This window comes from Micropterus salmoides, unplaced genomic scaffold (assembly GCF_014851395.1).
Source record: "Micropterus salmoides isolate LMB-PRFRI ecotype aquatic unplaced genomic scaffold, ASM1485139v1 Ms_hic_scaffold_18, whole genome shotgun sequence".
In the NCBI taxonomy this organism is placed as follows: Eukaryota; Metazoa; Chordata; class Actinopteri; order Centrarchiformes; family Centrarchidae; genus Micropterus; species Micropterus salmoides.
In genome coordinates this window covers 18,216,257-18,238,464 of record NW_024040928.1, presented here as the reverse complement: position 1 = coordinate 18,238,464, position 22,208 = coordinate 18,216,257, and the positions used below count along the sequence as shown (strand labels likewise).

The following is a 22,208-nucleotide window of genomic DNA, read 5'->3' as shown; positions in this document are numbered from 1 at the left end:
TCCTGATTTTCATTCCTTAATATAAGTCAGGCTTCAGAAATGCCAGATCCTACACTTCCCATTTTGCAACAGTATTTTTCATTAGACCCTCCTTTCCTGGTAAACATCCGTGTCTTCAAATAATAAAATTATTTTATTATTATTATTAATTACTATTAATATTAATAGAATTATTTTTAATAGATTATAAATTAGGTAGTTTCCACAAGCTCACATAATCACTCATGTAACGTTATTTTGTTAGACTTGACGAAGCTCCTCCAAAGCTGCATATGAACTATTTACACAGTAAACTGATCCTGATCTTGTGTTAAATTGGTAACAGAAAAACAAGTGTGTGCAAATGTGTGAATTTTACAATCCGAATTACACAGAAACGAATATCCAAGCAAGCATTAAACCACTAGTAAAATTATACATACTTTAATGCCAATATAATATGTTTATTTTCCAATCAAGTAAAACATTTCAGACATTTAAAAAAAAAAATCCAATCCAAGATTCACAGAAATAAAAAATGCAGTACACTTATATTGGGGTTTAACATAATGAGTGATATGCACATAGAATAACATTCCCCACCCCATTCAAAAGCAATCAGTGCTTGGCTCTAGACATACTCCAGAGAAAGAGAGCACATAAGACTCCCTCTGGCCACAATGTAGAGAGTAAAACATAAACAAACATGACAAATGTGAGGTTATTAGTCAATACAAGGAGGTATCTGCACTTTTAACTGCCTTGGTTGGATTTATAGGTCCTTCAGAGGTTCAATGTTTGTATGAATGAAAGTATGATTTCATGTACATAAACACAATATGGATCTGACGAGATACAGTTCAGTTTAAAAAAAAAAAATCATCATAAATGATCATCTCCTAGAATACATTGTGTCTCCAGTCAAGGCAAAGCACAGAGCAGCTGATAAAGGCAGCAGTTGAGGTATGTGAACTTCAGTCAGTCTGCAGTCATCTCCTAAACAACCACATGAGGGAGCAGTGAGACAGACTGCTGAGGTTTCCCTGTCTGTGATTATGGCATAGTACATCCCGTCAGTCTACAGAGGCCTTTGATACATTAAGGATAATTCAGGTTTTGTCACGAGTATATAGGCCTAAATGTGATTTTTTTTTTTTTTTTTTTTTTGTATTTTGGAGTAGTCTTTGGACCAGGAGTGCATGGTTTTAGTCTCTGAAGCATCGTAAATATGCGGACACTGCAAGTACACTTTCCCTTCATTTATATTAGTTATAATTCTAATTTAATTAGGCTATGTAGGACTAAGTCACTGTTGAATGAAATCCTCACATTTTGAGATTTGTAACTTGAATGCTACTTTAGGGTGTGAGAAAATGCTTTTAAAAACCTTGCCAAAGAGTTTGTCATATTGGGAAAGAAGCGTGTATGCTATACCAGCAGCTGGTTAGCGTAGCTTATTTTAACACAAAGACTGGAAACAGGTGAACACAACTTTACTAGATATAACATGTCCACAAACAACATGTTGTATTCACTAAGTAACTGTAGTGTTTAGTTAGACCTTCTGAGGTGCTGGTGGGGACAGGGTTAAGCTAGCCCCCCCCCCCCCCCCCCCCGCTTCCAGTCTTTGTGCTAAGCTAAGCTAACCAACTGCTGGATGTAGCCGGATATTTAACGGACAGAAGTCAGACTTATCTTACTCTCCACCAGAAAGCAAGGAGCCTAAGCATATTTCCCAAATCATTTAAGTATTAATTTAAAACAAAGTTTTCTGAGATACATAGTTCTCACTAAACAGCGACAAAATCAGTCCAATTTTAAATATGCATGTATGACAGTTTCCGCAGAGCTAACATTACTTATTTTTAAAGCCCAAGTCAAACCGGAATTTCCGGGTTCTGTTCCACAAGCAAGAACTTCATTCAAAATCCCAATGACTACTACAACAGTATGTTGTGTGGCTGGCTTCATCAAATGGGGGTCCATGGTCTAAGTTGTGTCAGATTAGGGGTCCTAGATGTGAAAATGCTTGAGAACCACTGGTATAGACAACAAAGATTATAACTAAAGAGTTGTAAAAAATGACTAGAAGAGAGTTGGCGAGTGTTATGGATATCGGAAATGAAGTTACGGTAACGCGTAATTATTTTTTGTCGATGGGAGTAGTAGTTTTTCTATCCTTACTACTGTAAGGGATCAGTTTGTAATATCAATTGCTGTTGCGGATGCCATTCTGTCTTAGAATATGGACAGTAAACCACAGGAACAAGTATTTTTTTCAGAAAGACTGACGAAAGAAATGAGTAACTAAGCTAAGTTAGTGGAACAGAGGCTAACGTGGATGAGAGGTCATGACTTCGGCTCTCTGTTGTGTGACAAACATAAGACCACAAAGCCTGAATTATCCTATCAAATCCCACAACCCTACACAAATACATTTAATAAATGATTTAAACAAATAGTGTTTTTTAAGTTAATCTGATTTATCCCAGTTTCTAAATAAATATCAACCTTTGTTAACATGGTGTCATATGAGTGATATTCTTCTTCTCTCCTTCTCTACAATTACTCTGAACTCTGTATAAGCCCACATGGCAGGTGTCATGCACTAGTGTTGACCCTCAGATTTGTGTGAATTTCAAACGAAGGAGCCACAACGCAGTCATTTGGGGGAAATGTTTGACCACACTCTAGATATTTGTTGTTTTTATTTCTTGTATTCAGTGGCAGCAAATTACATCTGAGAATACAGTGTTCTCTTTTAAAGGCCCAACACTCAAACTGGAGCCTTCTGCTGAGATAGAACTGGTACATTCAGGTTCATAAACAAATCACAAATGAATTTCGATGATTGCATGGGTGAGACTCTTTGCGGTGTCTTAGGTTTGCATGATTCAAAACTTAAGACAAGTGGGAAGATATTAATAACACAATTCTACCAATTTGTTATCCTACATGCAGCCCTGACAAACCTCTAAGATAAGCATTTATTACTACCTTTAGAAGATTATTCTCCTATATGAGAGAGGATTTTGGCTGTGTTAAGTACTGAACGGGACAACAAACGGGATCAATCAGTAGTTACATTGATTGGAAGAAAATATAAAAGCTACTTACAACAATAATATCACTATATTTTACGGCGGTTTTGTATTTTGTTCATAACTGGCATGAACAAGCATTGAGTTCCATATTTAGGCCCACTGCAACATAGTGATTCTCTGTGAACTTAAAACCTGCGGTCACCTGCAAAAATCAATCTTTGCTCTGATGAGTAAGTTAACAATAAGTACTGATAACAATTTTCATCTTTAAAAACATTTTTTAGAATGACGTCTATGCAATGTCACCATTTAGTACAAAATCTACTGATTTGATGTTAACTTTTAAACAATGGCGCTCTAAAACCCCAAATGTAGTTTGCACCAATAAGGGGCTTCATCTCCAAACCACACAACTTCTGATTATCTGAGGCTGTAAAAATGGCTGACAAAAAGGCCATTACCATGGAGCCCAAAAGAGGAAAATATCTATTTGGTAATAGGGTCAGACAAACAAAACACAGAGACAGGCACTCCTTGTGCGAAGTACAATACTATTCTTGTCCACCTTAAGCCCATCATATCAAGTGGTTACAAAAACGGTTATGATAAAATACTTAAACTAAAACCAACAGTCAATGTCTTTTCAAAATGTGTTCACACGGAATTGTAAAGTATTTCATATTTAACATGTCTATAGCTAGCCCAACAAACTGAGGTAAACTCACTGGCTGTCCGCAGTTGAGTGATGAGTGTATACTATACTGACAGTTTAACACAGAGCTGGCAGAAAAACTTCAACCTGGATGTGTGAGACAAAACACGCCCATTCAGAAAATGTGTGAGTAAAACCTTCAAAAAGAGCTTTGATTATAAGATATATTTGGAGTCACAAGTGACAAGCCATTTCAGGGCCGATTCGTTGAAAAAGCCGTGTGACTCTAGTGCGACTAGTGGCAATTTCATTAACAAACAACTGCATGGAGGAGGTAGAGGGGGGCTGGGAGGAGGTAAGGAGTTTGTGGAGGAACAGCTCATATGAGGTAGGCTTTTGCTGTAAACAAAAAAAAAGTTTTGCAGTAATGAAAAAGTAACTGGGAAGGAAGACCAGGGAGTCTGTGGCAACACTAGGGAACTTCTCACACAACACCTCATTACAATAGAGACCTATAGTTAATCATACAAGCTCATCATAAAATATACAAAACAAAAAGAAATGCACAACTATGTATAACTCAAGAGGTAGTTGCTAATATCAATACATGAATCAGTTACATATGTCTCTTCACCGTTGCTTAACAGAGTTTGTTGAGTCAGTAAGTGGATGATTCCCAAAAGAATAAAATACACTTTTTTTTGGTTAATTCCCTGAGAACAGTTCATCATCCTGAGAGGAATTGTGTGTAGAAATGTAAAAATACATCATACAAAAAGATGTTGTTTCCATAAAGATCTGAGCATGGGCTGTGCTCGTCATGTGGTTTGGTAATTCACTTTTTTTTTTCCTGTCATGCTGCATCGTTGAAGATTTGATTTTTAACGCACGCACACATTCAAAGAGCTGTACATAAAAACAAATGACTGCAGTGTTGCGCTTTCAGCAATAAGACCCTCTTATTCTGAAAGAACGAGGATAGCAAGCACTTCAGCAAGTCGCAGCTTTAAATGCCTTCAAAATATAAAGCCAAACTCTTTGGTATAGAAATATACCAAAAAAAGTTGGTTGTCTAATTAGAGATTTAAAAAAAAACACACAAGCTATTTTGATATCATCATACAAAGTTATTTGATTTGTCAGAACATTAAGATACAAACTCCAAAGCGACCCGGCGTGAACTTTTGTGAGAGGTCGACTTGAGATAAGCTCTTTTCACATTCAATATGGTCAGACAAGAGTTGGTAGGTCACAAATAAGTGCTACTAAAGCCATGCTTGTGATTCAAGTTATACCAAAAGCAGCACTCTTTCTCTCCCTCCCCCTCTCTCTTCAATGAGTCTGTCTGGCGTTACCTGGCTGGTGCTAACTAACAACTGATAGGCACAGATGGAAGAGGGACAGGTGGTCCGATCTTACTGTAACACAGCTGGGAGAGCAAACAGCTCAACGTTCTGTGACATTCATTTCCAGGAGGAAGGATTGGTGAGGTATTAAGTAAGTAGAGCAGCTGTGATGATACTGTAATGGTCTGACACTACACAAATAATCAAACCAGGCGAGTCTTTGTGCTGGATCAGAGGCGATTGTTGACTACTTGATCTAATTGAGAAGAAGGCGCGGGGTGAAAAATTTAATAAAAAAAAGGTCCGTTTGGTTTGTCATGGATAAACACGGTTAAATAGAGTGAGAGCTACAAGTTTTCACACAACAGCAAAGTATCCCATGCAATATACAGGGCTATTTACCTATGTCAGAGCTAATTCCTTATATATGCATTACTTAAAGTTAATAGAATTTCAATTATATCTTGTGACTTTACATATATATTAAATGACTTAATACTATGATTTGTAAACTGTGATGTTATTTTCAGCTAATTACGCAACAACCAAAATGGAAGTCTAGTGATCAATTCATTACCTTGAATCTAAACTATGATCTAGCTGGATTATATGATGTTTTGTCTAAGTCGTGTCTATCTCTATTAATAGGAAACTGAAAGTTAATAGTGTTGACTCGCACCTGGAGATGAGGCACTCCAGCATGCACAACACACGCATACAAACACACACTTTTTCTCTCTCTCTCTTTCTCTCAGTCTTGCACGCGCATGCACAAACACATGCTCACTCTTTGACAATCAGTTGGTCCAGTCCTTTTCATGTAAGAGAGGAGTATGGAGTAAATGTTTCAAGATTATATAGAATGCGTTTAGCAGCCCACTGTCTGAGGAAAAATCCCTCTGGAATCCATAAAGTTTCCCTAAAGATCTTTAGAAGCCAAGCTAACAATCCTATGGGGCTGGATTATCACTTAGAGGGTCTTGAGCTTTTAAGTCTTCTACTAATCCTTCTAAAAATGAGCTACCGTGTGCGCTAAACGAATGCATCATGGTTTTTGGAATGATTAGGCCTACAGGATATAAATTTGTGGCTGTAAATCTACAACATCTGTAAGGAAAAAGCGTTCAAAATGGCCAACACTTAGGTCCAAGGGGGGGAGGGGGGGATCATCAAACCAAGATTCATACCATGTTGTTTCACTCTTGAGCTGCACTGATTGAAACAAGAAAAACAGTCATTCCCTGCAGTCACCATTCCAGCGGTGGTTGCCATAGCTGCACCAGATGACTGCAAGTCAGTCACTCACATTCATGCACGTCCGTACCCCGGTGATCGTTGCCATAGCTGCGCTGGTTAGAAAAAATAAAAAACAAATAAAATAAAAAGTAGAAGAAATTAAGAACTCCCATTTTTTCACAGGTGTGAGGTAGATGAGGGGGGGCTTCAGGTATCCTTGATTAAGGGGAGACATGAGGGTCAGGGGTTAGTGGTGATAGGTTCACCTCTATGGGCTGTTTTCAGGATTTCCTCCATCTCTGGGTCCGGGGGCCACGCGTGTGGGGCTCCTCTGGGGAGGAGGAGGAGCCCTCCAGGGGAGACGAGCCGGAGCGCTCCTCCTCCTCTGGGGGGCAGAGGTAGGTCCCGGTCCCCGGGCTGAAGGCCGAGGTAGACGCGTGTTGGTCCTGAGAGCCTGTGGTAGGCGCCAGCGCCTTGTGGGGACACTGAGCCACCATGTGCGTGATGCTCTGGCAGTAGTGGCATTTCTTTGGCTGGGGGGGCAGGCCACACTCCTTGGCATGGTGATCCAGACCTCCACAGTTGTAACAGCTGCAGTGGACAGAGGAGACAAGGAGGAAAGATGAAAACATATCAAGAGCAATAAAAAGTAGAAACCCTTATCACATGATTCCTTTGTTTCATGAAACAGAAAGCTTTAAATTTTAGAACACTTTGTATCTGAAAAATGTAAATATAATTTTCAGTCCACATAAAACATCAGCACTGCAGTTGAAATACTTGCTCCAACTAGGATTCACCACTAGATGGTAGTATGACACATGATATTGCTCTGGATCAAACAGAGTAGCATTCTGTGCCATGCCAAACTACACTGTGTTATTAAATTTGACAAGTTGCAATTGGGTGCTGAAAGAATAAAAAAAACTAAGTCAAGGCAAAAGTGGCCACCACCTATTCTGCTCTACATCAAAACAAATGGAACCTTTTTCTGATGTTTTAGGTGTTAGGTGCTCTCATTTAAGGCTTGGGGTACTAAATAAGTCAGGTTACAGTGTCTTGTTATTTGCTAGTCTTATATTTAACACTCCTCAGGCCACAAAGTCTAGAACAGGTGCCATTTCCACTGTTTTGAACTGATTCACAGATATGGCCAAACAAAGTCTTTACGTAGAAGCTGAAAGCAGCACATGATTATGAAACTTGCCTCACCATCAAGGTTTTAAAATGCATCCAGTTTGACAATTAACAAGATGAGCATGGACGGTAAACCGGCATATTTGCAAAATTTTCCCACTTTATGCCAGGTTTTTCTAAAGATAGATAGAAAGATAAAGTCTGTTTCAGTCTTCATTGCTTTTGAGAAGGGGGCTGAATTATCTCCAGAGTATTTAACATCCATGCATCCAACATAAACAACATAGACGTTCACGTTTATTACATAGCAAGGATTTTTTCTCTGATGTGTTTTTGCAATGCCTCTTCTTGCAGTTAAGATGCTATCAGCATGTGTCCTCGCAACCTGGATTCACAGAACTACAACTGGGTTCATATCATAGCAAAACAATTGTCTGTACAATTTATATTAACAATTATGTATTCATTTGTAGTAGACTTAAGGTCATATTGAGATTTTGATTACATAAACAATTTATTCAAAAATCTTAAAATTAAATTCCTGCTGAAGTCTCAGATGACACAGTGGCTAATTCTAAGACAAACGTTAAATTGATTAAAAGGCTTTAAACTAGAAATGTCAGCATTTACATAAAACTATGCAGTTTCAGAAATGTAATTATTTTCTTAGCAACAAGGCTTGTGCAATAAGTATAAACACGTTGTCATGTCTAATTCTTATCAACTAAGATTAAATATTATATTCTGTAAAAAACAAAAATTTAAAAGGTAATTGGTTCGGATGCCTTGGATGAGGATTTATCAATTGCTCGACAAATTGATGAACTAGTCTATATTGTATACAAAGAAACTGTAAACCACCTCTGATACCACCCTAACGAAGACAAAAGCCTGCTGAAAACATTTGGGGAATAAATCGGGGTATGTCAGATATGACTTGTGCAACATGTTTCATTTTGATTGAGACATTTTCTTCAGGGCGCAGTGTTATTTTGGCAAGTACTTCAGATGCACTTGAGCAATCTGCTCCTTATTTAATGCCTTTTTCACAAAAACTGGATATTTCAACACACTTCTTACATCGAATCCCTGCAAACTACAGAGCACTCACTGGTGTAAAGAATGGACCACAAATTAGTTGGTTGCGTAACAGAGTGACCGGCAGGGGTCAGAGCAGCGCAACTGCCACAGGAGCCGCTCACACTGAGCGCGCTCACAAAGACTGATGACATCACAGACATCTACCTGCCATCTCTGAATCTAATACTGCCTTGCCACCACCTTAGTAGAAGGTAGACACTTGACCTAACACTGGATCAATTATCCCAAATAAACTGAATTATTCAGCTGTGTAAAACAATCAGAGAGCCTTCTCTCCCAGGTACTGTTTCCTCCTTTCGAACAAAAGCTTTTCTTTTGCTGTGGTGCGGCAACAACAAGCAACATAACGAGTGGCAGAGCTGGACTTTCTAATATAAATGTAACATTGTAGTCATGTGACGCCTTCCTACAACAGATATCCTCGGCTATGCCTGGTGGGGTTCGCTATACGTTATTCTGTATCAGGATGAGGACAGCGAACGCAGCCTCCTCTGCTTAAACCACCAGGCGTTTTCAAGCAGCTCCATATGGCGCTCTCTGACAGATTTTTAGCAAAAGCACCCTTCAGGATTTTACTGAGGACAAAACAATTGATTGAGCTACTGCCGCATTGAGATGCATATAAGCCCAGTCCATCCCTGTGCTAATGCCGTCTCTAATGTAAAAGCTGGCAAATTGATTTAAAATAGCGGCGATGGCAGGCAAAGTGCCCTATTCAATTCCTTATTATGGTGCACAATAACCATAGCAACAGGCATGTACTCGGGCAGATTGAACAGATTTAATCTATAATCTCAGCCCACTCAAAAATAGCTCACTGCAGTGAGATCTACATATAACATATGTCTCGCTCAACTATAGGAAGCCTTGTTTCTGAATGCTACCTACGCTCACATACATTTAGGTTTTATAAGATGAAGCCAAGATTGGTAAGATGTGCATGCATGCATATCGATCATTACATGATTCCTGCAGACACAGAAAATGTTTTTTTTAAATCATTCCTTTTTTCCATTTTCATGTTTCTTAATCCTATCATACTCACCGGTCTCCCTTTGGTTTGCGTTTCTGGAGTGGGACCTTCCCTTTGGGTCTTCTCTCGCTGCCTGCACAGGGTCCCCCACCAGGTCCGGTCACCCGCAGGGACTCCAGGCCCTTTGAGGACTTCTTATAGGTGAACTCCACCTGCTCACCCTCCTTTAAGCTGCGGAAGCCCTCCATCACCAGTTTGCTCTGTTGGGAGAAAAAAAAGCAATTATCAATTTAAAAGTGGCAGACGTTAAAAGCTCAAAGAATTCTTTGGAAAAAATATATCTAATGCCTGCAATACCCAAGGGCCTGTATGGAAGTCAGAGTCACAGTTATAAAAGGCTTTGACATAAGTTAGTGCTTATGTTACTTAAAATTGCTAAAATGTTAGTATCAAAACATAAATTTACACATGTTTCTGTGTAATAACAATAATAATAATAAGCACATTTCAATGTAACACGGCAGCAAGAAAATTGCTATCTGAGTCATTTAAATTATCGTTTAAATGACATCCACATGTCCTTAAATCATTGTAAATCATTTGCAGAGGAAATTTAAACATCTCCAGTAAGTCATTTTTAAATTCTTTATGTAAACAATGGTATCGAGATGATCGGTTCTACTGGGTATTTTGCAACCTTGAATGATACAATAAACTGAAAAACACCATATGCTTCTTCTTCGATAGGTAAGTGAAAAGCACAGAGCCTCAGTCTTGAGCAGAAAAGGTCATTTTTCAGTGTAAAGACTCAGTTTAATGCCTTAGTTCTTAATTTCTGCCCGCACAGCATTCAACTTAACATTAATGTTATGCAAGCCCACACCTATCAGAGCTAATTTAACACAAATATTGAACAGTTGCCTGAGAGCATCATCGGGTCTGTGAGTGAAGAAACAACTATCAACACTTTTCATCTCCAAATAAATTGTAAAACAAGAAACGGCTCTTATTAACAGCAGGAAGTTTACTGTGGGGGCTTGTATGCACCGCTGCATACGGCAAACACAACATGCTACAGTACACAATGTACACAGAAAAACATCATTTCAAACATGGCAGACTGACTGTATGTGGTTTGCACCAACTGTCATGACAGTCTGTGCACACAGGGACTTATCTCGCACACATCGTACTTCTTATACTCTTTTTATCTACTTTTTGCAGAGGCACTACTTCCTATTCCTTCTGCATGGAGAAAAAAAGACAAGTATGTCGCACCCATGCAATCATTTTCCCCCAGCACATCCACCATCCATCTTATCTACATGATCGGCATTATTGATTTAGTTACTACATAACCTCTGGACAATGATTTATGTCTTGTTGAACGCACAGAACGGACGGCGGATTTGCACTGTATCCATGACCTTCATGAATCGCAGCCAGCCCTGCGGATTTCAGCATAGGTAAACACACACACCCACACGAGCATGCAGTGTGCAGAGCAAACCTACTACCTACTATACATCGAGGCCTAAAAATAACACAGGCTATCTGTAAATTCAGTGCCTGCTGTAGAGATAGATGTGTAGGAGACAGGAAGAGAGAGGAACAAATGAGCTGAGGGAATCAAATGTGAAACTATAGAGGAAGGAGAGAAAATAGGCTCGGCAGTATTTTTTTTCTATGAAGTCTCTGTCAACAATTTCAGTTATGCAAAGCTCTATAGGTGGTCTATTAGTAGATATAAATTAATATGTAAAAGAGAGTAAAACAAGTGGGATTGTTCAAAAGAGTGAGAAAAGAAAAAGTGACAAAAGTAGTGTGAATTAATTCCAAACTGAGAATAGTGCCTGAATTCACTGCGCTCCGATGGATATCAGATTTAAGGGTAAGATTGGGACAAATTGGGGATTACATAAGAGAGGAAAATACATTAAAAGTAGTTTCTGTTTCCTTGTATGCTTCTATTAAACGAGTTTGTTGAGAATAAACTTTAATTCCTTTAAAACCTTGTTCCAATATGAAGCTATTTATTTTTTAAACTATTTATATTTAAAATGATAACAAATTAAAGGAGTAATACACTATAATCCAAATAAAAGAATTGTGATTGCATCAATGAAATTCTGAAGACAGATGGCTTGACTGACATATGTCACAACACCATCTCACCGCAAAATGTTTCCAAAACCTTTAAAAATAATTTTTAAATCAATTCTAATGACATTTACTAATTCAAATGCAACTGTCACTATATGCAATACTGTGAAGTTGGCCAAGACAAAAAGCTTTTCAGGACATCACAATTTAATCTCACACGCTTATATTAAATAAATCAGTTTTAGGTTATTTTAAAGGAATTTTTCATGCAATTCCATTTATAACAATCTTTTTGACAATTTAGTCAACTTAAATTAGTTTTCTATAATAGTTTTATACCTAAATACAAATGATGTATTAAAGAAAAACTTAATACATAAAATCTATTGAAAAAACTACTTTTGATTTTTTTTAAAGAATAAGACAATGTGTTCTATTTGCTACTGTGTGACCTAAGATTTTGCTACTAAAAATGTTTGTTGAAGACTCATGAATTATACACTTTTCACTGAAATAAAAAAAAAAAAGCATGGACATGTATTTATTTTATTTTCATTTATTTCAAAGTAATGCATATATTTGGATTTTTTTTAAACATAACATGAGCAAATCTTAACGTGAGTAGCTACAAATTTTGTCAAATTCAAAAGGAAGTCCACACAGATATCCCACTGAATCAAAGCAATCACAAGGAGCCAGTTGTGCTTCAAAGTAGAAAAACTGAAACATGCATAACAAAATGGATGTTGCCCACAAAAACTTATACATGCAACAACTGTGCCTTAATATTAAACTTCTTTGTAGCTGTTCTTCCTCATTATTATTTCCCACAATTTCCAAGAATTGAAAATTGCTGGGGTTGAAATGTCCAATACTAGTAATTTACCAAAAATTTGTTCCTTACTCTCTCAGATGTCATTTCTGATTCTCCACCTGCAGTTAGTGACAGTTACAGCCAGGGCTACACTTTGATTCCAGTCGACTGCTGACTGCTGAGGACTCATGTATTGGATTTGACTTTAAAGAAAGGATCAGGGAATGGGAATGAGCGAAAGCAAAGATTTAGCACAACAGATGTAAGAGGTGGAATAAAACAGAAGTAATGATGAGGTATGTCTCAAACTGAGCTTGAGCTAAGGATCCATATCGTGGCTGTGCTGCAAAACAACAAATTCCAAGATTTAACTATCAATAATTTATTTAAGTATCAACCAAAACTGCAAGGACATGCATACGCCAAACCTGACTTTCTATTTTTTAATAAAAAACAAACCAAGGAACCCCAAGCAGTCTGAGACGTGTTTTCAAATTAAAACACCAATTGATTTCATGATTACCATCATTAGACCTGCCAAATGACTGAAAGGCATTCCTGCAGCAGAAATCAGTAGAAAGCAAATAAAATATTGCGCCCATCCCCCATAAACAAAATGCATTCTGAATAATCATCGACTGGTCTCTAGACTGTGTGGCGCATGAGCTCTTCCTGTTCCTCTCCTGTCTTCAGTCCACAAGTAGCTTGTCTCTCCAGGTCAAAGTTGAGAGGTTTATCTCAGCACCCTACCCCCTCTCCAACCCCGTCAATGCCCACAATGCACCAGCGAGGAAACCACACAACCCCTTTTGTTCTGCAGAAATGCAGGAAAACACACACACACACACACACACACACACACACACACATCTCCTCCATACAAGACATGGCATCACACTCATGCCTTCATGTCTCAGAAGAATTTAATTTCTGAAGCATGAGCTTGCAACAGCTCAGTCTCTCCACAATTACGTATAAAACGCAGCATGTGGATGCACGTGTGTGCGTGTTCCTCCATGTGTCCATGTGTATGCCTGTGTCAATGTGTGTGAAAAAAAAACATTTATGAATAAACTTCACACAATCAGAACCTGTAACCCGAGTCCCCGCCTCTCGGGTGACCTGGCGGGTGTCCTGACCCGTTTCAGTTTACGCACGGAGGTCAGGAGAGGGCACGACCAGGGAGAGTGAACGTCAGAGAGAGAGAGGGGTAGAACACAAAATGGAGGAGTGGCCTGAAGTAGGAGGGGAGTGGAGGAGGGGGGTGGTTCATGGAAATGCCTCCAGCGCATTCTGTTCAGCTCCAATGGAGGAGCAACTCCTGATCAGTGGCTGGACCTGGGGGGAGCCCAGGAACAAAACCCCCATTTGATCAGGAGCCCCACAGGTCAGCAGCAGAAATCCGGGGGTCAGTGGTATAACCAGCACAGCACCACCCCCTGCCCAACTGGCAGACCACACCAGCTCTCTAACTCAGAGCCACCAGAAGCCACTGTCATCCTCAAATATGAAGAAACTGAGCCAACAAAATGGATACCGACAAGCTCCAAAATGGCATGATTATGCTTACCAGCATCCCTATATGTAATAAATATCTTCCTATAGCTTCACATGTGTGACTGTTGGTGTATAGGAAGGAGCCAGCGATCAATACGGACTCCCAACATCCTGGATAGAAATAGCCCTCCTTTTCATCAGCCCTGGCCCTCATCATCACCAGGCCCAGCAATCAATACAGGAAGCAGTAACATGAGGGGATGGGGAAGCGGAGAGAGGACACCCACCATCCTCCACCAGCCTCTCGCTCTCTGTGCCGACCACCGGCTATGAAATGGCTAATTGTGGGACGCTTTAAATCAGAGGTGGCCCAACGCAGAGCTGCGCGCTCGATCGTGCTCGTATGAAGCAGAAAGGGGGTGTGTGTGTAGGGGTGAGCGTGACGGAGATGGCTGCGACCATGTGGCGTGGTGCCATTAAGTAGCTTTTTACACACAGGAAATGCTAAGTGGACAAAGCTGGGCCAGATCAGCTCAGATGGACATAACCCAACAGGACGCATATAAACCAAAGAAGAAAGAGGAGAGAGAAAGCTGGATGGGAGGAAAAAAAAAAAAGCACACATGCACACACAAACATGCCGATGAAAACCACCAACAGAGCCGCTCTCATGACGCTGACACCAAAGCCCTCCTCAACACGTTGTCATTAGTGGTCCTGACCCTTGAACCATGCCCAACCCCCATCAAACACTTAAAAGCCTTCATGTTTCCCCTGCCTCAAATTAACAACATCCAACACCCCCGATTATGACTGGGGCAAATATTTGATCTGGGGGAGGAAGCACTAGATCATCTTGCTACGTTTATCAGCATGAGAGGGGAAATGAACCTCGCTGAGGTGACTGGTGATAAAACACACAGCCAGCTAATAACTGGACAGAAGCAGAGTACCAAAGTCACAAATGGGTGTGCTCTTTCAAACATTAAGCTTTGGAGGAAGTGACACACCTGTGGGAAATTATTAATGGAAAATAATAATTAAATATAATATATATATATATATATATATATATATATATATATATATATAAAGTGGTTGAGAAATAAAAAGGTTCATAGTTGATTATTAAGACTTGTAACATATTTTTCATACTAAATAAACTTTCACCACAATAGATGGCATTAGAACAGGCTTACATTTTCAAATATTAACAGCATTTGACTTTCAGTTGTATAAGCAATATTATTACTGCACATGGTTTAAATTAAAATCATTATTAATTCATTTTGTTGCAGCTGATTACATTTGCAAATGCAAAAACCAGCAGCTACTGTTAGTATTTTTCTTTTGGTACTAAATTCAACCTACATGCACTAGCATTATGTCAAAACAAAACTGATGCGGCATTATGGTTATTGGCTGATTTACTTTCTTATGGTATTTATATTAAGAGATTAACATGTAATCAAAAGTAGGTCCATCTAATCCATCAATCTATCATTTCAATAGAAAAAGTGGCAGATCTGTGGCAGATTTCGTGTTTACACATTAGGCTCTTATCATCGGAGTCTTCTGCTTAGAGACAACCTTGTTTTTCATTTAAGTTATTTTATCTCTTTCTCTCATTGCTGATGCATTTCAAACATGGTTTAAGAAAAAAAACTTTTTTTCCCATTTATCTTTTAGAGATGAAATCTGAAGGATTAGTCGATTGATTGACTTAAGTAATATGCAAGTATTTAGATTTATTTTCTTTGATTATATTTCAAACAAAAGTACCAAAAATTCTTTAGTTTCAATTTCTTAAATGTAATGATTAGATTTTTTTATCTAAAAACTGAATATCTTTGGCTTTTGGTCAGTCTTTTTTTTTAAAAAACCCTGAAAACATCCATACATCGTGGAAGTTGTACAAGGCATTTCACATTGTCCCTCATATTTTTAGGAGAAAATAATGAATTAAGAAAACAATCTGCAGATTAACTGATAATGAAATTAATCGCCAGTTGCTGCCTTATTAGCTTTGTTACCATACATGTCAGTTAACAGCACTAGATAGATTATATATTATAATTATTATTATTATTATTAAACAGTAAAAAAAGAGCAGGAGAAAAGGCTGATTTCAAAGACATTTACTGAATACCTGTATTAGCTTTTATTAATGCTTTATTTTGACTGTTTATTTGAATGTTTTAATCAAATGAACATAAATAAATGTCAGAGGTTCAAACATAGCAAACAGTCTGCAGACGCTCTCTTTGTATTTCAGGTGAACAGCGACTTGTTTTTAGCCCAGCTCTGCTTTCTACTCCGCCACCTTTCCAATTACCAATCATCTCCGCTGTATGTGGCCAGCTCCTCAAAAGGAAGTCACGTGACTAGTCTTTCTTCTTCTTTTGCATTTTTTGATGTGCAGAAGAGAACGGTGGGTTTTGGTGTGGGTATGGGGGGGAGTTAGTGTTGCTGCAGGAGAGACAAAGCCTGATACTGGCTATCTGGAGGCAAAGATGGGTGGGGCCTGCATGCCAAACGGTGACACGGACCAGAGGTTAATCTCACTAGGGGCCCACTTTAACCTCGCTACACAAAACACACACACTCTACCGTGTGAGTGCACACGCACACACACACACACACACACACACACTCAAAACCTAAAACATCTTACAACGGTTCACATGTAGACATTAACAACCTGGTGGATATGAGCGGAAAGTAAGAACCACACACACTCACAGGGGCACCATAAATTGAACACACACTCTGGAGGTTTCAGGAGAATAGCAGCAGCAGCAAACTGTTCAACATTTCAAACTGATTACCGACAAAGGGCAAGCAGCCCCCCACCTCATCGCCACACAACCCCTCACCCCACCCAACCCTCCTGCCTTTTTGTCTTTAAAGAAATTCCTCTTTTTAAAGAATGCCTGAGGAGAGAACACCCCCGTGTCCCAGCAGGAACTCTCACACACTCTCTCACACACACACAGAAAAACACTCAGTCCAGGTAGAGAAGGGGTTGACAAACAGAGATAATGAAATGGCTTTATGCGTGGAATCACTGAGCAGAGAGGTGTGGCCAGTGAAGAAGCTTAATTACTCTCTCTTTCTCTCTTACTCACACACACTCAACCACACACCTCTTCCAAAAGGAAGTGATCAGATAGGAGCCCTGATGAAGAGGCCTCCCAGGAAGAGAACTCGTGGTCGGGCGGGGACCCTCTCGCTGACTCATACACACTCTCACCCTCCCTCTCTTACCTCCTGCTCCTCCACTCAGTCGTCTTTTTCCAACCTCTCACTCATGTTTTCCTCCTTCGGCTACTACTAGCACCCCAAGCCCCCCACCCCAACCCCAACCCCCACCCCGACCCCAACCCCACACCACCAGCCCTCACCAACACTTATTTTTTCCCACATCCCTCCTCTTTCCCTCTCCTAGGAAAAATCCTTCTCCCCCCCCTTCTCCTGTCCTCATGCTCCCTCTTCCTCTCCCAATCGTTCTAAACTCTGCCTCTCTCTCTGTCTCTCAAACATATAGGGTAAGTGTCGTGAATAAATCAGCAATCTTTCCACTTGTTATTTTTTGTACAGCAACTGACAGCTAACCTTGTACCCATAAATACAGAAAATACTGCATGGCCCTTGCGTAAAGCCAAACTCTCTCTTTGTGCAGTTTGTATGATTTAAGTCTGTTCTATGTGCTTGTTTGCATGATTGAAATATTTGAATCCCAACAGAAATGTTCCCTACACTACAAAATATAAATGCCAGAGACTGCAGCAGCACACAAGATAACCTGGAGGATTTTAATGCAAACATTTCCTAAACACCTGGAAACAGCATCAATGTGTCTAAACGCCTTCAGGCTGACAGCAGAGAAGCAGAGAGGGAGGAACAGAAAATGAGTGACTGTTTTAATGAGAGCGTATAGATGAATGCAAATACTTGTAAAGGAATGGGGTGTTTTGCATTCAATATGACAATGCGCTTACAAATGCATATTCTCTGGTCTTTGTGCTAAATGACAGCTGTATTGTTATAAACATGTAGCTGGAAACACTGGGGGGAAACGCACTAGTGTAAACATGTGATTCATTGTATACTAGTCAATTCATCTATAAAGGGTTTTGTGGAACAATTAGAATTTTTTTTAAATGTGTAAAAACAATTTGCAACAAGCTACACACAATTTTAAATATCCACAGTAGAAACTTGACAGTTATTAATTGCAACCATTTTCATTTCTACACCTTTATTATCAAAACACCAACTGAGCCTTTCAAACCACATCAAACATTTGAATAAAATATCCCCGCAGACACCTTTATGGCACCAGCCTGCACTGTCGTAGAGGTTACAAACTGCTGAGACAGACAGCGGTTTCTTTGACTTCTGCTCAGCTCTTCAGGCTGTTTCCCACAGACTAGACCTTCCTTTCTCTCCTGCTGGCCCGGCCCACCTCTAAAACATCTCTGGCCAGCAGGGAAATTAGGAGAGCGGGAGTATCTAGATTATAGATGCAGTGTATTCAGTCAATGGACCCACAAGATTAAAGTATCAAAAAGTGATAACGTAATGCTCCAATGTGCACTCTCTCCATGAGCCTCTCCTAGATTTCAATATTTAAAAAAAACAAACACACAAACATGCATTATTTGTTGAACACATGATGATCCATGGCACAGATATAAATACAAATGGATCAATGGTCAACATATTGTTTAAACATAATTCATTTTTCCCGCCACCAAGTTCACTGCAAAATTTAAATTATTTTAGATCTGAAATATCATATCAGTCAGTCTCAATTCTAAAAAATAATAATTATAGGTATTAATGGTATATTTATAATGACCTGAAACTACAAATCACAGACCAAGGACAATTTTAAATATATAGAAACAACAAAATAAAGGGAGCTGAATGCATCAGAAATCATGGAGAAATAATAAACATAGCAGTATTAAAAGACCTCATTTCATCACAGCAAACTGTCCCAGTGGTGTCCAACTTTAGCATTTAGCAACCATAATTTATATTTCTCATCACTCCTAGTTTGCCTGATAATGATCAATAGACCCATCTTTTTTATTCACCCCTCCATCGCTGCTGACATCTGACCCCTATGCCCCCCCCCCTTTCTCATCGGTTCAGCACAGCATCCCCTGAGTCCACAATAAAGACACCTCTAGGAGAGGGTGCCAAATGAAATGGTTGAAAATGCCTCTCCTCATCCTCAGTCGTTCCTCCCAGAGTATTTTAAAGCCACTTTATGGGACCGTAAAATGGGGCGATTAAACGGGGAGAGAAGAGGAGTTGAAAGAAGGTAGGACTCCACTGCTCTTTGTTTGCAGCAGAAAAAGTGGAAAACAGGGCCTCAGAAATGAACTCCACGCACCATAAATCAAACAGTAGCCTACATGCAGGGGAGAAACAGGCCAGACTTTACATCATAAGTCAGTGTAAAACGTTTTTTTAATTGGGGGGGGGGGGGTTGCAGTGTGTTTAAATAAGATGTTACGTTTTAATGCAGCAACAAAACAGCAGCCAGGGGCAAAACGCTGGGTCCCAGAACACAAGCCGGTGTGCACAGTGACTTCTGTTGGGGTTTTTTTACACATGCTTTCCGACATGTTGGCTGGCTGGATATCAAGCGAGCTCTGCTGTCCATTAGGGCCAAGTGTGAAACTAACCATGTCACAGCCACACGACATTTCTTCCCCTTCCCTTTACAGCTGAGGTGAGCAGGGGAGGGGAAAGCTGGACGCATGAAAAAAACGTTGTTTTTCTTTTTCTTCCTTCAAGCCTGTGGACAACGTGTGATTACACAGTAACATGCTGGGCAATGCAAAACATCCGGATGATAGGCTACACTGTAGGCCTATACCCAGCGAGGAGTAATAAAAAGAATGGGCCTGCGGGCATCAAGATGGGATTTTGAAGTGACAGAGGAATTGTTGGAAAAGGAAATACAACTAATCAGTCACTCTTCACTTTTCCACGGTTTAGAAAAAGCAAATCCGGAGGCCGACGCGCACCACATCCCTACAAAGCAGATGTTTATCCCTCGACTGGTTTTGTGTGTTCACTTACTTGGTGGACGAAAACATCCAGAGGGGGGTCGACCGGGCTCCCTTCGCTGCTGGTCATTGAGATAAATCCAAAGCCCATCCGGACGTTGAACCATTTGCAAAAGCCCGATCCCGACAGGATCTGAGGTCGAGTCCGGTCCTGCTGCTCGGTGGACTTGGCGGGGTCTTCTCCGCCACCTTTACCCGGCCCTCCTGAAACAAGGGAGGGCACACAAGGAGCAAGTTAGAACATTTTTCAGACTCGGAGATACACCACAGGATGGCCATTTCCCTGCGCGCACACCGGTTTATATAACTTTAATGGGCTCTGTTGCGTAAATTAACTTCTTCAAGAAGCGTGGGGGGAATCCCCTCCACTCGCAAACACAGGCTAGTCTATGTTAAGTTCAGGGCCGGTAGAAATTTCCTATACTACTGTTTTCGACAGCAGGACCATGGACGCATGGTGCTGCGATCCGCGGTGTGTATCCACGTTCCCTGAAAAAGTTACTTGTTACTCAATGACAGATGATTCGTGCACAGGCACGCTCAGTCTGTGGAACTTGTGGAGGATTTGTCTCGTGCATCTACAGCCCGCTCCCACTGTGGAGTTGTACGCTATAGGACCCCCCCGCCTCCAAAAAAAGGGCAGGTGTAGCCTACACATGGTTCGTCGAGCTTTACTAGTGGGCAGAATCGCAGATACGCTCAAACAATGCATATATCTTAACGTAGCGAAAAACACGGTTAGATATGGAGCTCGGCAGAGGGCGGTTCGGGTCGGTATTTTAAGGAACAACAATCACGTTGCACCTTGCCCCCCCTCCCTCCTCCTCCTCTTCCTCCCTCCCTCCCTCCTCGCGCGAGCAGATAGGGAGGAAAAACTAAAAGCAGAAAATAGAAAATAATTGCAGAATAACCTTCGGCCATGTTTCCCCGCGGACCCTCTGCGCCCAAGTTGCAATAGAGAAGCTTCCTCTGCGAAAACGGGCTGCGGTAGTCACCATTAATCCGACATCCTCGATCCCATCGGTCACCAATTTAGCTCGCATGGTACGGCGTGCTTTCTGCCTTTTGATATTTTTGTCATGTCTCTCTTTCTTCCCTTCAATCCCTTCCTCACTCTCACCACCTCTGTACTGCTCTCTCTCTCTCTCTCTCTGCCTCTCTCTGCCTCCCTCTGCCTCCGTCTCCCTCTCTCTCCCTCTCTCTCTCCTTCGCTCTCATTCGCTCTCGAGCTGGCTGTGCCCGTTCCCGTAGTGAGAACACGTGACTTTGTCAATTACATGCTTTCTGGCTACTAATTTCTGCCCTGTGATCCCAGGGAAGACTGGAATTGGACTAGCAACCGCGAGCAGTGTTCCGCTCAGTTGTGTGATTATATAAAAAAGCACATTCAAAAATAATAGCGTATAACATAGGCTACAGTAGATTGTAGCCTACTGTTTATTTTGTGTTTTGTTGAAGTGAAAGAACTGCATAAAGGGTTTTGTACTGCTGCATAAGGCTATTATACTCTGAGATTAGATTAGACAGGATTCAATTACATTGTAATGATTCCTTTGGGGGTAATTGGTGGAGTCATAGCAGCAGCACAAAAGACAAACATGGGAAAAAAAACAAAAAATAAGGCAAGAGATTATAAGAAAAGCTGATGAATATGGTAAAAAAAAAAAAGACACAACATCTAAACTGTTGGGTCTGTCAAAAATATTACACTATTATCAGGTGTGCATGCATGAAAGTGCAGCAATGTGTCTTGTGTTGTATGCTGTGCTTCATAGAACTGGAACCAGCCTGAATAGATTTTAAAAATAATAACAACAATAACATGCATATTTACTTGCATGTTGGTTAGTTAGTTATGCACATACACACGCCCAGCCCACATGACCTTATAAGGCACCAGAAATAACAGTAGTGAAATGTGTCAGATATAAACATCATTTATATTATAGTTGAGTAAACTCATGTCTTTGTTACAGAAATAACAACCAACTATACCAAGAGTGTGGATGGACATTTTGTTTTTGAGCTCATGTTCCTAACATATGACCAGTTACCTCCCAGCATCATAGTGGGCACCAGAGGAGAGCTGAACTCACAGCTTTGGAATGTGACTGGAAAACCCAGAAAAACAAACCTGGAAACTTATGTGTGCTGTCCTGTGATCTTCAGCTGTCAGTATAGAAAATCAATCTACAGGCAACAGGCTCTTTGCAGAATGTTTTCAGGAATACTGAGGT

General features: G+C 40.2%; 1 protein-coding gene across 1 annotated transcript; it reads right to left on the bottom strand.

Annotated features, from left to right (window-relative positions):
• Positions 1-1,582: 1,582 nt before the first annotated feature.
• On the bottom strand, positions 1,583-21,132 carry lin28b (lin-28 homolog B (C. elegans)). The gene is made up of 4 exons (XM_038727450.1): positions 20,883-21,132; positions 19,985-20,175; positions 9,541-9,728; positions 1,583-6,848 (listed from the first exon to the last, which is right to left on the bottom strand). The coding sequence occupies exons 1-4, from the start codon at positions 20,890-20,892 to the stop codon at positions 6,539-6,541; spliced, it is 699 nt and encodes a 232-aa protein (XP_038583378.1). The 5' UTR covers positions 20,893-21,132; the 3' UTR covers positions 1,583-6,538.
• Between the last annotated feature and the right edge of the window lie 1,076 nt (positions 21,133-22,208).